Below are 17,940 nucleotides of genomic sequence, written 5' to 3'. Positions count from 1 at the left end.
GGTTTGAAGCTGTACCCAATTTAATTCCTTAATCAGTCGGTACCGTCCGTCCGTCCGTCCGCCCGTCCCCTTGGGCTCTCTTGACAGCTTGGATGGGGTCACTATATCCAGAGGGGCATTCTGTAAGCAGGGCAGGAGCCAGGCCACCCAGGCAGCAGTGCCTGGGAATAAAGTGCTAACTCGCCCCTAGGTGGCTATCTGAATGGAGTGGGGGGCAGTTCTGGAAGAGCACTCTGCCCCATGGGGGCATTCTGCATAAGAAGGATCGCCACCCTAGCGGGAGGGGCTGGATCAGGCATCGCCGGGGCTTCCACTGGTCCCTTCATTCTCAGTATGGTTCCTTGTTCAGGAATCGGGAGAACATGGTGAAGGCAGCCCGGGGCTTGTCAGTGGGGACCATGTGTCCGGCACCCTGGGGAGCAAGGCTTATGATAAGATGCTGACCCCCACCAGTCCCTTCCTCTAGGACTCCGGAACCCTAGGCTTTTCCTGCCTTCCTTCCTCCCAAACCATTTATTCTTCCCCCCTTCCCCCAGGAAACTTGCCCTTAATCCAGAATAAAAAGAACCCAGAGGGTAAGGATGGGTGGATCCTGCCTTCTTCCCTTCCGGCCCATTGATCCCTCCCCCCATCCCCTACCTTGATGGTGAGAAAGACAATGTGAGAGAATTCCTTCACGAAGCCAGCGATCTGCTCCCCGCTCTCCCCATAGTCCACTAGCCAGGGCCGGCGCTGCACCTCCACCTACCCCACCAGGAAAGACCTCAGGGAACAGCACGACCATCCCCGCTCACAACCACCCACAGGACCTCGCCTCAGGTTTGTCCTCTGGACCAGAGTCACTCCAAGGTACACCTGCCCGGACACGCGGCCCAGCCTTACCTTCTGGTTAAGGGAATCCACAAACCACTCATCCCCCAAGAAATTGCAGGCCATGTCCACATCTCCATTGTATAAGAGGATCTGGTATTTCTGGAGCAGGGAAAGGGGAAAGTGGCATGTCTGAGATGATACCTGGCCCCAGTTTTCAGAGAATTTAAGGGGCCCAGCTAAATGGCATGAGCCAGGAAAGCCTTCCATTTCCCAACTGCTTATTACATATCCAGTGAGTACTAAAACATTTCCCCAGGATCCCTGGTTTTGATTTTTTTCTTTTTTAATGTCTTTGAGAGAGTCTGGCTGGGTAAGCCCAAGCTGTCCTGGATCTCCCAATCCTCCTGCCTCAGCCCTCTTGAGGGCTACCACAGGCCTGCATCCTAGCTTAATATCCCCATTTTATAGACAGGGCACAACCCACTAGCTTTTCTCACTCTAAAGGCTCCTTGGCTGGTGTGGATCCCCGGGCCTCCTACAGCAGAGTAGCATGGAGAGAGGCAAATCAACACCCTAATCTGGACCCTGCCAACTACAGACCTTGGGCAAAGAACTTGACCTCCAGGAGTTTCAGCATCCCTGATTCTGAGTGGGGGTGGGGGGGTGGGGGAAGGGGGGCTCTAAAGGCTGTCATTTCCCTCTTCCCCACCCCCTCTGTGTGGCCAGAGCTGTCTAGGTGCTGGTAGATCCTGGTTCCCACACACCTGTGAGCTGAGCAGCTTCAGATACTGGGAGTTCATGCTTTGGTAGAGTCGGCGGTACTGTAAATTCACCAGCAAGCTGCCAGGAGCATGTGCACAGTCCCAAGAAAAGGAGGAAAAAGAGTCAACAAATCAGACATTCTCTCCTATCCTATCCCCAGTTCCCAGCCTAGGAGGCTGACCACTGAGTGCAAACCTCCCCCTTTTAGCTCTGTCGCCTCTCCAGGGCTTACCTGGACCTCTGGCATTCACAGATCCCCATTTAGAAACGTATAGAAATACTTTTGGTTGTTACAAATGACTAAGGCTGGGGCTGGGAATATGGCCTAGTAGTAAAGTGCTGGCCTTGTATACATGAAGCCCTGAGTTCGTCACCACATATATAGAAAACGGCCAGAAGCGGCGCTGTGGCTCAAGTGGCAGAGTGCTAGCCTTGAGCAAAAAGAAGCCAGGGACAGTGCTCAGGCCTTGAGTTCAAGGCCCAGGACTGGCAAAATAAAGAAAGAAAGAAATAAGAAAGAAAAAAAAGATTCTGCCAGTTGACAGTGGCTCACACCTGTAATCCTAGCAACTCAGGAGGCTGAGATCTGAGGATCCTGGTTTAAAGCCAACCTGGGCAGGGAAGTCTGTGAGACCCTTATCTCTAATTAACCAGGGGAAAAAAAAGCCAAAACTAGAGCTGTGTCTCAAGTGGTGAAATGCCAGCCTTAAACAAAAAAGGCTAAGGGACGGTACCCAGGCCCTGAGTTCAAGCCCCAGTACTAGAACCAGAAAAGGGGGGGGGGGGGAGGGTCCTGTCTCGGAGGTAATTTTCTTTTCTTTTTTTTTTTTTTTGCCAGTCCTGGGGCTTGAACTCGGGGCCTTGGCACTATCCCTGAGCTTCTTTTGCTCAAGGCTAGCACTCTACCACTAGAGCCACGGCGCCACTTCTGGCTTTTTTTTCTGTTTATGTGGTGCTGAGGAATTGAACCCAGGGCTTCATGCATGCGAGGCGAGCACTCTACCTCGGGAGCCACAGCTAACTTCCATGTTCTGAATAGCCATACCGTTCCCCCACCTTAGCCCCCTGGGAAGGCTGGGGATGCTATGGGCCCCACGCCCTGGGCCTCAAGCAGTAGAGGAAGCTCACTTGCACATGTCCCAGCGTGGCAGCTGCTCGGGGATGTGGAGGGCCTTACGCACGTACGGGTTGTTGAGGTAGGTGGAGGCGGCGGTGGTGTTGGTGCAGGGGGGGTCCATGCGTGCCCGGGACCCTGACCGCTGCAGCAATGCCTAGAGACACACACAGACATGGGGTCGGGGTTCCAGCCGGCCGGCCTCCTCCACTCACCCCCACCCCAAGGAAGAGGAAGCCCGCGCCCTGGCGCACACCTGTTGCCAGTGTCGCTTCAGTGGCATGCGAGTGAAGAGGTTGCCCAAATCCTGGACCACGAGCATGTCGTTCTCATACCTACAAGTGAAATGCGGGGACAGGAACTGGGTCTCCACCCGGCTGGGACTGGATCCATCCAAGGGCTACACAGCAGCACCTACCTAAAAGAGCTGGGCACCCCCCCAGCACACGGGGCATAGAGGTTGTAGATGTTGAGGCCGGAGCTGCTCACAATGCGAGACACTTCCTGCAGCTGTGACGACAAACCCAGCGTGCTTTACACACACATCCCTTGTCCACGCCTCACCCACAGAAGTGGGAGCCTGGGCAAGGCTCACTGCTCTCCGACTCCAGCCTTTCTTAGTCACTCTTCTCCCATTCTTTCACAGGTAAGGACGCTGGGGCTCAGTGGAAAGAACCTTCCAGACCTGAGCGCTATCGTTTCCTATCACTGTGGCTTTCAAACATTCTTGGCCCCTGTTTCCTCATAGGGTGTTTGCAGAGAACACTGCATTGCTGTTTGGGGACAGGATAGAAGGATAATGGGGGGAAAGGGGACCTCCTCAAGGAGCGTTTTCATCTCCAGGATTAGGGTGCAGGGCTGGTAGAGTGGGGGCAGAGACTTACACCAGTGACACATTCTGGGTCTTTGTTGTCGTAGAAGTTACACTTGTTCTGAGCGCAGCAGTGTGTCTGCAGTGAGGACCAGAGCCTGTGAGAGGTCAGAGCGGGCACTGAGACCCCGTGTGGGCAGAGGCGGCAAGCACCCCCCTTCCGCCACCCCCACTCCCGGGCCCAACTCCAGGGGCCTAGGAAAGCTAGCACAGTGTGTGTAGGTCACCAAATTTTTTACTTAAAATGTTTCTTCTTTGTCGGTGGTGGAGCTTGAACTCAGAGCCTGGGCACTGTCCCTGGCACTGTCTCAAGGCTAGTGCTCTACCAACCTGGGAGCCATAGCACCACTTCAGGTTTTCTGGTGGTTAACTGGGGATTAGAATCTCATGGACTTTCCTGCCTGGGCTGGCTTTGAACGGCGGTTCTCAGATCTCAGCCTCTGGAGTAGCTAGGATAGTAGGTCTGAGCTGCCAGTGCCCAGCTTAAATTTAAACTACCAACCCACCTCTCCCACTTCCCCAGTCCAAGCAGCTTCCGGCTTACTTGCCTTAGCCTCATTTTTATGCAGCATCCTATCACTGAGCTACATTCCTGGCCTTCTTTAGTCTCTTTAAATCCTGATTCTTCTTGGCCTTTTAGCACCAAACTCCTGGCAACCTTAGTCCCTACCTGCTAATAAACCAGGACAGGATGTGGGATAGCATGTGCCTGGAGGGTGAGTGTAAGATCTTATGACCCCACCCTCCCTCGAGATTGCCCAACTGCCCCTCTCCCATACCTGTTCCCCAGGAGGCCATGGTAGTAGGCAAAATAAACCAGAGAGTTGTCGTTCTGCTCATAGGAGGAGAGTCCGTTGCCCACAGCCAGCCCCTGTGAAACACCCAAGGCCATCAGTTCACCTGGAGAGTGGGATAAGGAGGAACCACCCTTGACCTACATCTAGACCTTTTTTGCAATCTGGTAGCTGAAAGCCAGGGTGGTTTTGTGGAGAATGAATGAGGCAACTCCATCTGAAGAACCAAGCTGCCTCCGGTGGTAGGAGGCAGGCACACAGAGACAGGGCAGCCATGAAGGAGGCTGGGCTGGTGTGCATGCCGACCAGGTGACCTTGCTCAGTACAAAGCCATGCCACAAGGTGCCTCCCTCCCCTTCTGCACCTGAAGGTTCATGCTGGAGTCCTGCGAGACCAGCACAGCCAGCGTGGGAATGTAGATACCAGCATAACTCTCGCCAGTCAAGAAAAGTTTATTGTCCTTGTACTCGGGAAACAGGCGGAAGAAGTCTTTTAGGGCCTCGAAATTGCTCTGGGCCACCTGGGGATACACAAGGGGAGAATCAGGTTTGGTATTTGACCTCGGATCCTCAGAGATAATGAGACCAACACGCCTAGTTTGTGCAAGAGGAAGTGACTTGGCCATGACCACACCATATAGCTTGGAATGGAGCCAAAAGTAGATTCCAAGGCCCTGCTGTCTGCCCCCTCATCGTACCACCTTGGAGAGCCAAGAAGCTTGGACAGGCTTTGGACTCACCTCAGTGTCATTGGTGGAATAAACCTTGTCATCGGAGTAGGAGAAGCCCACCCCGGCTGGGGACTCAATGTATAACACATTGGCAATCTAGAGGGGAAGAAGAAATGCACTGAAGAGGGTTCTGCATTGTACTCAAGTGCCCTGACACCCCCACAGGACCCACCACCCCCGCTATACCAGGTTCCAAGCATAGGGGTTGTACTGGAGAGTAACACCATCTGGCTGGATCTGAGGAAGGAAGAGATGGTTGAGTGGGGCCCAGGGGCCAAACAGATGAAGGGAAGGGGCATGCTAGGCCCTTAAACTAGGCAAAACCCAAAGAGACAGCGATGAAAAAAATACTAAGGCTTGCCAGGCACTGGTGGCTCACACCTGTAATCCTAGCTACTCAGGAGGCTGAGATCTGAGGATCACAGTTCAAAGCCAGCCTGGGCAGAAAAGTCATGAGCCACTTATCTCTGATCAGACAGAAAAAAGCTCTAAGTGGAGCTGTGGCTCAAAGCGCTGGCCTTGAATTTAAAAAAAGCTCAGGGGCAGCGCTCAGGCCATGAGTTCAAGCCCAAGGACTGGGGCGCACACACACACACACACACACACCCCATCTCCTCCACCCCCCCCCCAAAAAAATTTTTTTCTAAGGCTCGGGAAGAAGGAAAACTTCTGCCTCCCCTTGCCCCCCTAGCTTCTTCCTTGGAAAGCTGTCCCTTCCCTCCCGGGATGCGGGGGGGGGGGGGGCAGCATCCACTCACCAGGAAAGGGCCGTGTTCAGTGAGAAGCCCGTCGAGGGAGCTGCAGCCGGGACCCCCGTTGAGCCAAAGGACCACAGGGCTGTTCTTCGGATCTTTCTGGGACTCCACAAACCTGGGGAGGGTCAGGGCGGAGCTGGTGCAGCCGGCAGACGGGTCCCCTCTGGCGCCCCCAGCCCTTCCGAACTCCTCCCAGCGCCGCTCTCCCCGGGACCCGCGCGCGCGCCCGCCAGCCCGCCCGCCCCGGGAGCCAGGGCCGCAGACCAGTAGTGGAAGTGCTTGGAGCCCGAAGCTTGGAGGTAGCCCGAGTACTGGCGGAAAGACGGCTGCTTGGCCAGCCCCGGGAGGCAATCGATCTCGTCCTGGTCAGGGGCCGCCTGGCCTCGCGACGCCCAGGACAGCAGCAGCAGCAACAGCAGGCACGGCGGCGGCAGCGCGGCTCGGGTCATCTGCGAGGGGAGAGCCGGCTGTTTACCGGCGCCCCGGCCCTTCCGCGCCGCCGGCCCCGGGAGCCCCCCCCCCCCGCCAGCCCCCGGCGCCCGCCCGCCGACCGCAGCACCCGGATCCCTTCCAGCCCCCGAGGCTTCACCTCGGCGCCCCAGCGTCCTTGCTGTCCGGGAGGCGCCGGGAGACTAAAGTCATGTGTGCCCAGGGTCACGTGGGTGGCGCGTCACGTGACCGCGTCCCTGCTTCCACCCCTTTCTTTCTTTCTTTTTTTTTTTTTACTGCCTCTGTGGTTGAGAGCGGCTGGGGTGATCGTTGCCCGGTCAAGGTCCTCGGGCCTCGTGGGGTCCTCGGGGTGCCGGTCAGGTGATCTGGACGTGGCCAGCCAGGTTCCCCGGCCCCCTCGCGGGGGGCGATGGCTGAGCCCGCGGCGCTATGTTTCCCTCCCCCCCACCCCCTCGGGCGGCGCCTCCGGGGAGGGCGCTGGGGGGGAAGTGCCTTACATGGGCCCCTCTGCGGTCGGCCTCCCAGCCCGCTGCCCGAAATAACCCCCGGCGCCCGCCGGCGGGCCCCAGGGCGGGGCGATGGCGGCGGCCCGGGACGCCGCGCCGTGCGGCCGCCCCGAGCCCCCTCCCACCCGCTTCCACCCGGTGCACGGAGCCAACATCCGCGTGGACCCCTCGGGGACGCGGGCCACGCGCGTGGAGAGCTTCGCCCACGGCGTGTGCTTCAGTCGCGAGCCGCTGGCCCCCGGCCAGGTGTTCCTGGTGGAGATCGAGGAGAAGGAGCTGGGCTGGTGCGGCCACCTGCGCCTCGGCCTGACGGCGCTGGACCCCGCCAATCTGGCCACCGTGCCCGAGTTTTCTCTACCCGACCTAGTCAACCTGGGCCACACCTGGGTCTTCGCCATCACGCGCCACCATAACCGGGTGCCCCGGGAGGGTCAAGCCGAGGCCGAGGCGGTGGCCCCGGGCCGCCCGCCCGCCCTGCTGGCCGACCCCTACGTGTACGTCGAGCAGTTCCGACTTCCCCGGGACCGGCTGGTGGGCCGCAGCCGGCCGGGACGCTACAGCCACCTGCTGGACCAGCTCTACGAGCTGAACGTGCTGCCGCCCACCGCGCGCCGCAGCCGCCTGGGCGTTCTCTTCTGCCCGCGCCACGATGGCACCGCCGACATGCACATCCTGGTCAACGGCGAGGACATGGGCCCCAGCGCCCGGGGGCTGCCAGCTGCCCAGCCCCTCTACGCAGTGGTGGACGTGTTTGCCTCCACCAAGAGTGTGCGCCTGGTCCAGCTTGAGTATGGATGTAGGTACCCCACCCCCTGACCCAGAGTGAGGACACGAACCTGCTAGGACTCCCTGTCGGCACGTGAGCCTTGGTCTTGTCCAGCTCTACCTGAGACTGGGAGAGAACCGGGTGGCTCACACCCGTAATCCTAGCTACTCAGGAGGCTGGGATCTGAGGATCACGGTTCAGCCGGGGCAGAAAAGTCCAGTGAGACTCTCATCTCCAACAAACTACGCAGAAAAAAAAGGCTGGAAGTGGTGCTGTGGCTCAAGTGGTAAAGCCCTTGAGCTCAGGGACAGTGCCTAGCCCTGAGTTCAAGCCCCAGGACTGGCAAATTAAAAGAGAGTGAGAGAGACTGAATGAATCCGGCTTCACATTGAACCTTGCCTTGTGATTTTGCACAAGCCACTTCTTGGCTATGGGCCTCAGTATACACATCTCAGCTGGTTGGTTAAAAAAAAAAAATGCTCTGCCAGTGCCTCCCACTTGTAATTCGAGGCTAGGATCTGAGGATCACAGTTCAAAGCCAGCCAGAGCAGGAAAATCTGTGAGACTCTCATCTCCAATTAACCACCAGAAAATAGGAAGTGGTGCTATGGCTCGAAGTGGTAAAGCGCTAGCCTTGAGAAAAGAAAAGAAAGAACTCAGGGACAGTGCCCAGATTGAGTTCAAGCCCTACAATGAAAAAAAAAAAATGCTCTTCAGGTCCCTTTTAGTCTAAGCAGTTTCCAGTATTTGAGTAGCATGGGGATTCTAAACTAATTTTAGATCTTGGGCCTTTTGAAGAGATTCTGTGTTCTTTTATTAGAAAAATGATCATAGGGTTCAAGGCGTGACTCAGTGGTAGAGCACCTTTTTAGCACTCACAAGGTCCTAATCCAGTCCCCAGTAAAGAAGATAAATAATAGATTTAGGCCTATCGGTTAATTTATTTGCTGCCAGTCTTGGATTTGAACTCAGGTCCTGGGCACTGTCCTCAAGCTTCTTTTGCTCAAGGCTAGCACTCTACCACTTGAACCACAGCACTGCTTTTTCTTTCTGTTTATGTAGTACTAAGAAATCAGACCCAGGGCTTCATGCATGCTAGGCAAGCAAGCACTCTATTACTAAGCTACATTCACAGCCTGCCCTATCAGTTTAGAGGCATCACAGATTAAGAACCAAGGTCTGATTCATTACAACCATTAAACCTGTGTGTGTGTGTGTGTGTGTGCACTTGCGTGCATGCATGCACACTGATCTTGGCGCTTGACCTCAAGGTCTGGGTACCTCCCGAGGAGCTAGGATTACAGGTGTGAGCCACTGGTGCCCAGCTCCTTTTTACTGTAAACCTTTTATTCATAACTTTGATCACACTTCATTAACTCAGTGAACTAGAATCTGCTCTACGCTGAGGCTGTGGTTATATAGGCAAATCAGACACTGGCCTGAAGCTGCTAAGTAAAGGTGGGAAAGAATTATAGCAGAAACATAGCTACAGCCTGGCAAAAATTCTCAAGAAGTGTTAGTTTCAACCCCAAGAGCAGCCCCACAAAGTAGGCTGGAGCTGAGCAGAAGAGAATTCCCACATTCATGGCAGCCCAGCTTGTTCTCAGCTCCTGACAGTCAGTCCCCTCCCACCCAGTTTGCATTTGAACATCCTTCCCTCCACAGTGCCGTCTCTGCAGACGCTCTGCCGCCTGCTGATCCAGAGAAGCGTGGTACACCGGCTGGCCATCGACGGGCTCCACCTGCCCAGAGGACTCAAGGACTTCTGCAAGTATGAATGAAAGTCTGCAGCCTCCAGAGCAGGGTCTGGCCCCAGAGCTGGGGCTGACCCGAAGCTGACTGACAGCACTGCTGCTGTCCCCACCTGAACCAAAAATAAACCCAGCCCATGCTGACATTCTGAGCACTGGAGTGTCTTCTTGTCCCTACACCTGTGACAGGCCCTCTCCAATACCGAGAGTCAGCAAGTCAGAGCTCGAGAGAGCATTAGACACCCATCTAGATTAGGGCCGCTCAGCCTGGCTACTCATTAAAGTTATCTCAGATACTGAGCTATCAGACTTAGATATAGAGTTTGATCTCCCGGATTTTCTCTCTAGAAATTGTCCTTTGGTGTGGAAGCATTACGTCTAGATGTTTTTGTTTTTGTTTTTTATTGGTCGTGGGGCTTGAACTCTGGGCCTGGGCACTGTCCCTGAGTTCTTCAAGGCTAGCACTCTACCACTTGAGCCACAGCACCATGCCGAGTCTTCTGTCTTTGGCCCTTGGGTGGTTAATTGGAGATAGGAGTCTCACAGACTTTCCTCAGATCTCAGCCTCATGAGTGGCTAGGATTACAGGTGTGAGCCACTGGCGCCCTACTCTATAGATTTTTTTTTTTTTAAGCACCTTGAAGATTCTAAGGTACAAAGTTAGCATTTTCCCAGAACAGAGACTTTAACCCTGGCACATACAGCTTCTTAAGAAGCTTAAAAATATGATACTCAGTCCAGAGCTGGTGGCTTGGAATCTTAAGCTATTCAGGAATCTGAGTCTGAGGATCATGGTTCAAAACCAGCCTGGGCAGGAAAGTGGTACTGTGGCTCAACGTGGTAGAGCACTAGCCTTGGCCAAAGAGCTCAGGGACAGGCCCTGAGTTCAAGCCCCCCATGACTGACAAAAAAAAAAAAGATACTTTGGATGCTGATTTGATTTGTCTGTTGTGAGGCTGTCCATCACAATGGCAAAAAGCTTCTATGAAATTCTACTAGATGGCCTGGGCTGAGAATCAATGCCCAAGAACAAACGTTTAATTTTTGCAGAGGGGAAACTGAGGCCCAGAGACAAACATGCATTTGTCCAGCGCTCATTAACAGTGATTGGAGTGTACTACAGGGTGTGACTACACTAGTTTCCTCATGTGTCTATTTTTGTTGTAGTTGTTGTTCCAGTACTGGGGCTTGAACTCAGGGCCTCACCCCCCTCAAGGTAGGGGTGCCACTTCTGGCTCTTGGCTGATTAATTGCAGGTGAAGATTCTCACAGACTTTCCTGCCCAGGCTGGATTCAAAAACCACAGTCCTGAGTAGCTAGAATTACCTGGCTGGATTCTTCTGTTTGTATCTCTCATCATTAGCTTCCATAGTTGAGTGCCAAACCCTTTCAGGTCTCAAAGCCTGGCATCAGAGAGCCTCTCACGTCTCATCCTCACAAGTTCCAGGGAGTTACGGGGCAATGGCCACCCCTATTTTACGGATGAAGATATTGAGGAACAAGACAGGTCAGGTGGGCTGGGGAAGCAACTTTGTGGTAGAGCTTCAACCCTAGTGTGGATTTGATCCCCAGCACTGTGAAAAATACCCAAAAAAAATACAAAAAGAAAAATAATTAACCCAGGTGCTGGTGCCTCGTGCCTGTAATTCTAGCTACTCAGGAAGCTGAGATCTGAGGACTGTGGTTCAAAGCCAGCCTAGGTAAGAAAATCCATGAGACGGCTGGGGATATGGCCTAGTGGCAAGAGTGCTTGTCTCATATACATGAGGCCCTGGGTTCAATTCCCCAGCACCACATATATAGAAAATGGCCAGAAGTGGCGCTGTGGCTCAAGTGGCAGAGTGCTGGCCTTGAGCAAAAAGAAGCCAGGGACAGTGCTCAGGCCCTGAGTCCAAGCCCCAGGACTGACCAAAAAAAAAAAAAAAAAAAAGAAAAGAAAAAAAAAAAGAAAATCCATGAGACTCATCTCCAGTTAACCACCAGAGAATCAGAAGTAGAGCTTTGGCTCCAAGTGGTAGAGCGCTAGCCTTGAGCACAAAAGCTCGGGGACAGTGCCCAGGCTCTGAGTTCAAGGCCTCTGACTAACCAAATACACACAAACACACACCCCACCCCCAAACACCAATCAAATAAACTAAAGACTTGCCCACAAAAAGGGCAAAGGCCTAGAATACTCAGGTCTCACCCAGTGATTTGAACCCCCCTCCCATTATCATATGTAGGTTCTAGAATGAGCTCCTCAGTACTGTGAGGTAGCCTGCCCGTGTGAAAGGGAGGGACTATCAGAAGACATTCTAGAAGGATGGACAAAGTAGGGTAGGGGGACCTAGGACTATTCCCTCACAAACAGGAGCTTTCGAGAAGCCATGTCCTACTTCATGTCTCCACAAACCCATCCAGGCCGTCTGTCAGCTGGCCCAGGTGAGCTGGGCTCCCGGGAGGTAGAGGTTTTGCCAGACATTTTTGAAATTCTTAATAACTACCCATTTGCTTATTTATTTATTCAATATCACCCACACAGTGTAGGAACTGGACATGAGTAATGCAGTCCTGTACCTCTAGACCCAAGTCCTCTTGGTGTGTGTGTGTGTGTGTGTGCACGCGCGCGTGCGTGCCAGTCCTGAGGCCTGAATTCAGAGTCTGGGTGCTGTCCCTGAGCTTTCTTGCTCAAGTGTGGCGCTCTACCACTTGGGCCACAGCTCCACTTCTGACTTTTTGGTGGTTCACTGGAGATAAGAGTCTCAGATTTAAAAAAAAAAAAAAAAAGAAGAGTCTCAGGCTTTCCTGTCTGGGCTGGCTTTGAACCATAATCGTCTGATCTCAGCCTCCTGAATAGCTAGGATTAGAGGCCTTAACTCCTTTTGTTTAATGCTAGCACTCACTCTACTGCTTGAGCCACAGTTCCATTTCTGGCTTTTGGGGGGCTACTTAGAAATGAATCTCCTGGGGCTGGGAATATGGCCTAGTGGCAAGAGTGCTTACCTTCTACACATGAAGCTCTCAGTTCGATTCCCCAGCCCCACATATATGGAAAACAGCCAGAGGGGGCGCTGTGGCTCAAGTGGCAGAGTGCTAGCCTTGAGCAAGAAGAGGCCAGGGACAGTGCTCAGGCCCTGAGTCCAAGGCCCAGGACTGGCCAAAAAAAAAAAAAAAAAAAAAAAAAGAAAGAAAGAAATGAATCTCCTGGAATTTCCTGCCAGGGCTGGCTTTGAAACTCCATCTTCAGTTCCCAGCCTCCTGAGTAGTTAGCATTACAGGTGAGAGCCCGTAGTGCTAGGGTTGGTTCTCCTTTGTTTCTGACCCCCACTCTGCCCCTCAGGGCCTGTTGTTCCTCAGAGACCAAGAATAACCTCCCATCTCCTTCCTGTCTCTGCAGGTGGGGCTGCTTCTCCTGGTTCATCCCTTGGCCTCTCTGGTCCTGCAGAGCCAGTGGTGATGGCCTCTGGTGGACTAGGCCCACTGAGCCAAAAACCTGAGCAGCTGGTACCCGCTGCCCAAACCTGGAGCCCCACCCTGGCAGTGCCTGAAGCAAGGGGCTGCCCTGGGGGCCCCAGCTGGGAGACACTTCGGAGGAAGGAATACAGCCGATACTGCCCCCAATTCCCGGGGAGGCCGCCCGAGAGCTTGGGCTGGGAGGATGGCAGCTCCAGAAACAAAGTTTCCCGTCAGGGCGGCCCCAGCAGGCCTGTGCTGCTGTGGGGGCTGGCCCCGGGGGTTCTGCCCAGGCCCTCTGAGCCAGGGGGCAAGGAGGCTGGCACCCAGCCCGATATCTGCATTCTCACCCTGGCTATGATGATTGCTGGCATCCCCACGGTACCCGTCCCAGGCCTTCGGGAAGAGGACTTGATCCGGGCGGCTCAGGCGTTCATGATGGCCCATCCGGAGCCAGAGGCCGCTGTGGAGGGGGCCCAGTGGGAGCAGGCACACGCCCATATAGCCGCTGGGCAGATGCCCCTAGTGAGAGCCAGGAGGGGCCAGCCTCCTGGCTCCTGCTTATAGCTGGATGAAATAGCACCACACAAATAGGGTGGCTTCTCCGTATGGTTTTTGGGCAGGCAGGGTTCGGGTGAGTGGGGCTATGGCAGGGATGGGGTAGGGTGCGTGGTTGAGCCACTCTGACAAATTCCTATCCTTTATCGGAGTGCAGACCCTGGTAAGTTTCTTCTGATACACTTAAGACAAAAGATAGGCCTGACCAGATCAACTCAAATAACCTAAGTAAGACAGTGGGGCTGGCTTAGGCAAGGTGAATTTCCCTCTTGCCTTTTGAGGGCAGATGTCGAGACAGTTCATTTGAACACTTGGCTGAACTCTTGCTAGGTGTGCAGACCAATTGGAACCCCACTTTTCATCTGAGCACACTGTGGGGGGCCCATTTTTACAGATAAAACAAAACAAAACAAAACAAAACCAACAACCCTGAGGCTTAGAGAGTTGACTTGTCCAAAATCCCATAGCAACTAAAGGTAGAATCAGGTCTCAAAAAGAAGGAGCTGTTACTTTAACCAGGCCTTTACCCAGTATCGCACTCCAAGTTATATTCCTAAATGGCCATTTACAGAAGACTAGACAAGCGTTGGAATATGTAACATTCAACTTTATTGACCGGGGAATGGAGCAGGGGTAAACATGTTGGGAGCCAGGCTGAGCTACCCCGCTGTGGAAAGGCTCCCAGGCTAGCTCACACACAGGATCTGGGACAGGCAACACATCTTGGACAGGATGAGTGGTTAGCACCTACCCAGCGTTACCACCCCAAGGCATCTCTCTTATCTTACACAGGGTTGCCTCGTGTCATAAAATCCTTGAGCCAAGAATCGCTTTAACGTTTATGAAAAGGGTGTCCAAAGCCAACCAAGAAGATACAAAACACCATGTGGCCATCAGTCTAAACTATTCACAACTGGGCCTTTTACAGAAAAGGTGTGCGAATTCCCGTCTAGACATATTCTAGATTAGTAGGCAGAGTGGAAGAGTTTTGTCATTTTGTTTCTGGAAGGAAGACTTACATATAAAAAAGAAAAGGTACAGCTGACAGGGTGGGGAGCGCGTGTGTGGGTGTGGGTGTTGGGAAGACGTGGGTGTGCACAGGTGCAGGAGCATATCTGGGTATCAAGGGTCATCACAGCTGCACCTGCTCATAAGGGCCAATCCAGCTGTCGGCCAGCTCCCTCAGGGTGCTGTGCCGCCGCTCAAACTCCTCCTCACTGCAGCGCCGTAAGAGCTGGCCCACCTCCTCTGTGAGGAGAGTCACTGCCAGCTGCTTATCCAGAGCCTCATCCCACCTGCTGCCCAGGATGCTGTCGAAGCCGGCGGCACAGGCTGCAGACCACTGAGCCTGCAGCATGTCTGGCTGGAGCACCTGGTGGCGGGCGCTGAGCATGGCAAGGATGTGGCGGCAGGGCAGGTGGAAGGCCTGGTGGAAGTAACAGCTGCAGCCGGCAGGGGGCTGGGGCTGCACTTTGTGGGTGTCCTCTAGGATCTGTATGTTCATCTTTTCTGGGCCACAACCAATGAGGTGCATGGATTTCTGGACCACAGCCAGCTCGGCCAAGCAGAGTTGGGCTGCGGGCTCTGTGCAGATGGCACTGAGGGAGTCCTGGATGCTGGCTTCTACTAACTGCCCTACTCTGGGGCTGCCATGGGAGGCGGTACAATGGTTTGGGAGACTCAGGTCTTGGTCTACAGGGTGCTGCTGCAGGTAGGAAAACAGAGAGGTGATGCCTTGCCTCTCAGATGGGGTGATGCCAAAAGTCTCACTGAGGATCCGGGCGGAGACCTCGAGGCTCTGGAAGTAGTGGTTGCTTTGGGCTTGGCTTCTGGAGCGGGGGGCCAGCCAGATGCGTTCGTTGAGCAGCCAGTGCGAGTGGAGCTCGGGCAGGAGGGCGGGCGGGACGGAGCTGCTCAGGAGCGAGTGCAGCTGCTTCAGGTTGCCCGCCGTGGTGAAGCGCATGGTGCTCTGCAGGGAGGTCAGCAGCAGCTTCTTCACTGGCTGTTCCAATTCCAGCTGATAGAACTTGCCCTGGAGGAACTTACACACGTGGAAGGCCGAGAGCATGACCTCGGCTACGGGGAACTCCATGGCCAGGGTGGGCAGCAGGACAAAGTAGGGATCTACCAGGATGGTACAGATTCTCTCCCATGCTGGGTTAAGCTTCTTGAACACCTGGAGCATCTGAGCCAAGCCTCCTGCGTTCTCCTTGGCAGGGATGGCAAAGTAGACTGCCCGGGCAAGAGGCTTCTCAACCTGTACCTGAGGTCCATCCACCAGGAAGGTATATAACACCTTGCCCCTTGGGTTATAGGTTCGGTGGATAAACAGGATCTCAGGGAAAGCCGCAAAGAGTCCTTGCATAAAGCAGCTCTGGTAGTTGAGAGAATGCACCTTGGGAGTCTGGCTAACCTGCTGTAGTAGCAGCATAGGTGGGCTCGAGTCATTGATCAGAAACCCATTGAGCATGGTAAGGGCCATGGTAGAGATGGGAGATAGCTGTCTCCAGGTCAAGACACTTGCTCCGCAGGACTACTGTCAGGAATGCTTTGAGAGACTCCAAGGAAGTAATGACCTGAGGCTGGACAGTAGTTTCCAGATATTCTTCCAAAGATGGGTCTACAGAGAGAGACAGTTAAGACAGTAGGCACCTGGCTCTTCAAATAGTCCTCTAGAGGGGCTGGGAATATGGCCTAGGGGTAAAATGTTCCCCTCTTATATATGAAGTCCTGGGTTCAATTCCTCAGCATCACATATATAGAAAAAGCCAGACGTGGCACTGTGGCTCAAGTGGTAGAGTGCTATCCTTGAGCAAAAAGAAGCCAGGGACAGTGCTCAGGCTCTGAGTTCAAGCCCCAGGACTGGCAAAAAACAAAACAAAACAAATAGTCCTTTAGAACACTGGGTGCGTCAGCATTTTTCTAGAGGATATGCACAACAAAAATGTAAACAAACGTACCAGATAATGGTTATAAAACCCACAACACTGGGCAACAGGTCAGAGAGTAAGTCCTGGAAGGGGTTAATACTTTAGTAAAGGTAGTCAGGGGCAGGTCTCAAGGTAGGGGGAGGTCAAGGTGACCCTGGAGATAATACCTAAAGCGGTCAACCATAGAAAGGCGTGGTTCTGCTCCAAGCTGGTGGCTCTCACCTGTAATCCTAGCTACTTAGGAGCTAAGATCTGAGGATCACAGTTCAGTTCAAAGCCAGCCTGGGCATACAAGTCCCTGTGAGATTTTTTTTTTTTTTGGTTGGTTGAAGGGCTTAACTCAGGTCTGAGTGCTGTCTCTGAGCTTTTTGCTCAATGCTAACATTCTACCACTTTGAGCCACAGAGCCACTTCTGGCTTTTTGGTGGTTAATTGGAGACAGGAGTCTCATAGACTTTCCTGCCTCAGCTGGCTTTGAACTGTGATCCTCAGATCTCAGCCTCCTGAGTAGCCCCCCAGTGCCAGGCTATCCATGAAATTCCTATCTCCAATTAACCATTCAAAAACCAGAAGGGCAGTTGGGGCTCAAGGTGGTAGAGCTCTAGCCTTGAGCAAAAGAGCTCAGGAATAGCACCCAAGCCCTGAGTTCAAGGCTTACAGCTGCCAAGAAAAAAAAAAAAAAGACATGTTTGCAGGGGATTTAAACAGTTGTGAAAGCCATAGCTGCACATGGCTTTTTGGTTTTCCTTGCGTGTGCATGTATGTGTGTGTGTCCACATGCACGTGTGCCCCAACACTGGGGCTTGAACTCAGGACCTCATGCTTTCACTTGGCTTTTTCACTCAAGGCTGGCTCCACTTCCGGCCTTTTGCCGGTTAATTGAAACTAATCCCACTTTCCTGATAGGGCTGGTTTTGAACTGCAATCCTTAAATCTCACCTTCCTGAGTAGCTACGATAACAGGAGTGTGCCATCTGCATCTGGCCAATGTATGGCATTTAGTCTGACTAGCTGTATGGTCATTATTACTTACAAATCACTTCATGACATTCATTTATTCCTTGGGTCCCAGTATATACAAGAGTACTGTAGTTACCTCTAATTTGCTGTAGGATCTTGGGCAAAGTCAATGACCCTCTCGGCCTCAATCACTTCCACCTAAAATTGAGGCTAACAAAGTTATCTGTCTCAATTTGGCCTCCAAACGAGTTATTGTACCCATTTTTTTTTTTTTCTGATGAGAAACTGGGGCTCTTTGCCCACCATTGCCGTCGGTAGTTGAAAGCCAGCCTTTGGGCTGGAGGTCCCGAGGGCTTCCCAGAGAGGCGAGATCCCAAGAAGAGAAAGGGAATGTAGCCTTTGACCTCTCACCTCTAACCGCGGGCGCGGGTCCGGATTTCTGACGACGTTCGCGCTTGGAGTCCGGAGCTGGAGAGGGTAAGTCCCCACCTTTGGGGAGCGGCGTGGTGGCTGGCCGCGGAGACCAGGCGGCTCACATCCCCACTCCGCGCGAAGCCATCCCCGGCGGGGCTCCCTGGCCTTTTATTCATCTGACCCTGCCTCCGACTGAGTGACCTCTAGGCCCGCCAATCACAGCGCCCACCCCGCAGAGACTCAGGCCAATGGCCTAAGGCTCCAAGTGGGCCTTCGGTGCCACGGACCAATCGTAGCCCGCCAACTACAGGGCGGGTGTGGTTCTCAGAGTAAC

At 53.7% G+C, this 17,940-nt stretch overlaps 4 protein-coding genes across 4 annotated transcripts; 2 read left to right on the top strand and 2 right to left on the bottom strand.

Annotated features, from left to right (window-relative positions):
- Positions 1-2: 2 nt before the first annotated feature.
- Ctsa (cathepsin A) lies at positions 3-6,541 on the bottom strand. Its single transcript, XM_048349530.1, has 15 exons — positions 6,415-6,541; positions 6,104-6,306; positions 5,843-5,954; positions 5,271-5,321; positions 5,094-5,180; positions 4,719-4,874; positions 4,340-4,431; positions 3,574-3,658; positions 3,108-3,199; positions 2,946-3,024; positions 2,704-2,846; positions 1,578-1,653; positions 883-972; positions 640-744; positions 3-412 (listed from the first exon to the last, which is right to left on the bottom strand). Exons 2-15 carry the CDS (start codon positions 6,286-6,288, stop codon positions 329-331), a joined length of 1,437 nt encoding a protein of 478 aa, XP_048205487.1. The 5' UTR covers positions 6,289-6,306; positions 6,415-6,541; the 3' UTR covers positions 3-328.
- Positions 6,542-6,694: 153 nt separating this feature from the next.
- On the top strand, positions 6,695-9,458 carry Neurl2 (neuralized E3 ubiquitin protein ligase 2). The gene is made up of 2 exons (XM_048349531.1): positions 6,695-7,591; positions 9,227-9,458. Exons 1-2 carry the CDS (start codon positions 6,868-6,870, stop codon positions 9,340-9,342), a joined length of 840 nt encoding a protein of 279 aa, XP_048205488.1. The 5' UTR covers positions 6,695-6,867; the 3' UTR covers positions 9,343-9,458.
- A 2,220-nt stretch (positions 9,459-11,678) lies between these two features.
- On the top strand, positions 11,679-13,334 carry Spata25 (spermatogenesis associated 25). Its single transcript, XM_048349519.1, has 2 exons — positions 11,679-11,733; positions 12,689-13,334. The coding sequence occupies exons 1-2, from the start codon at positions 11,679-11,681 to the stop codon at positions 13,309-13,311; spliced, it is 678 nt and encodes a 225-aa protein (XP_048205476.1). The 3' UTR covers positions 13,312-13,334.
- Positions 13,335-14,395: 1,061 nt separating this feature from the next.
- Positions 14,396-15,878, bottom strand: Zswim1 (zinc finger SWIM-type containing 1). The gene has a single exon (XM_048349509.1). It carries the CDS (start codon positions 15,782-15,784, stop codon positions 14,435-14,437), a length of 1,350 nt encoding a protein of 449 aa, XP_048205466.1. The 5' UTR covers positions 15,785-15,878; the 3' UTR covers positions 14,396-14,434.
- Positions 15,879-17,940: the final 2,062 nt, after the last annotated feature.

Source organism: Perognathus longimembris, chromosome 6, assembly GCF_023159225.1.
Source record: "Perognathus longimembris pacificus isolate PPM17 chromosome 6, ASM2315922v1, whole genome shotgun sequence".
Classification (NCBI taxonomy): domain Eukaryota; kingdom Metazoa; phylum Chordata; class Mammalia; order Rodentia; family Heteromyidae; genus Perognathus; species Perognathus longimembris.
The sequence above is the reverse complement of the archived record's forward strand: the minus strand, read 5'-3'. Positions and strand labels throughout refer to the sequence as shown.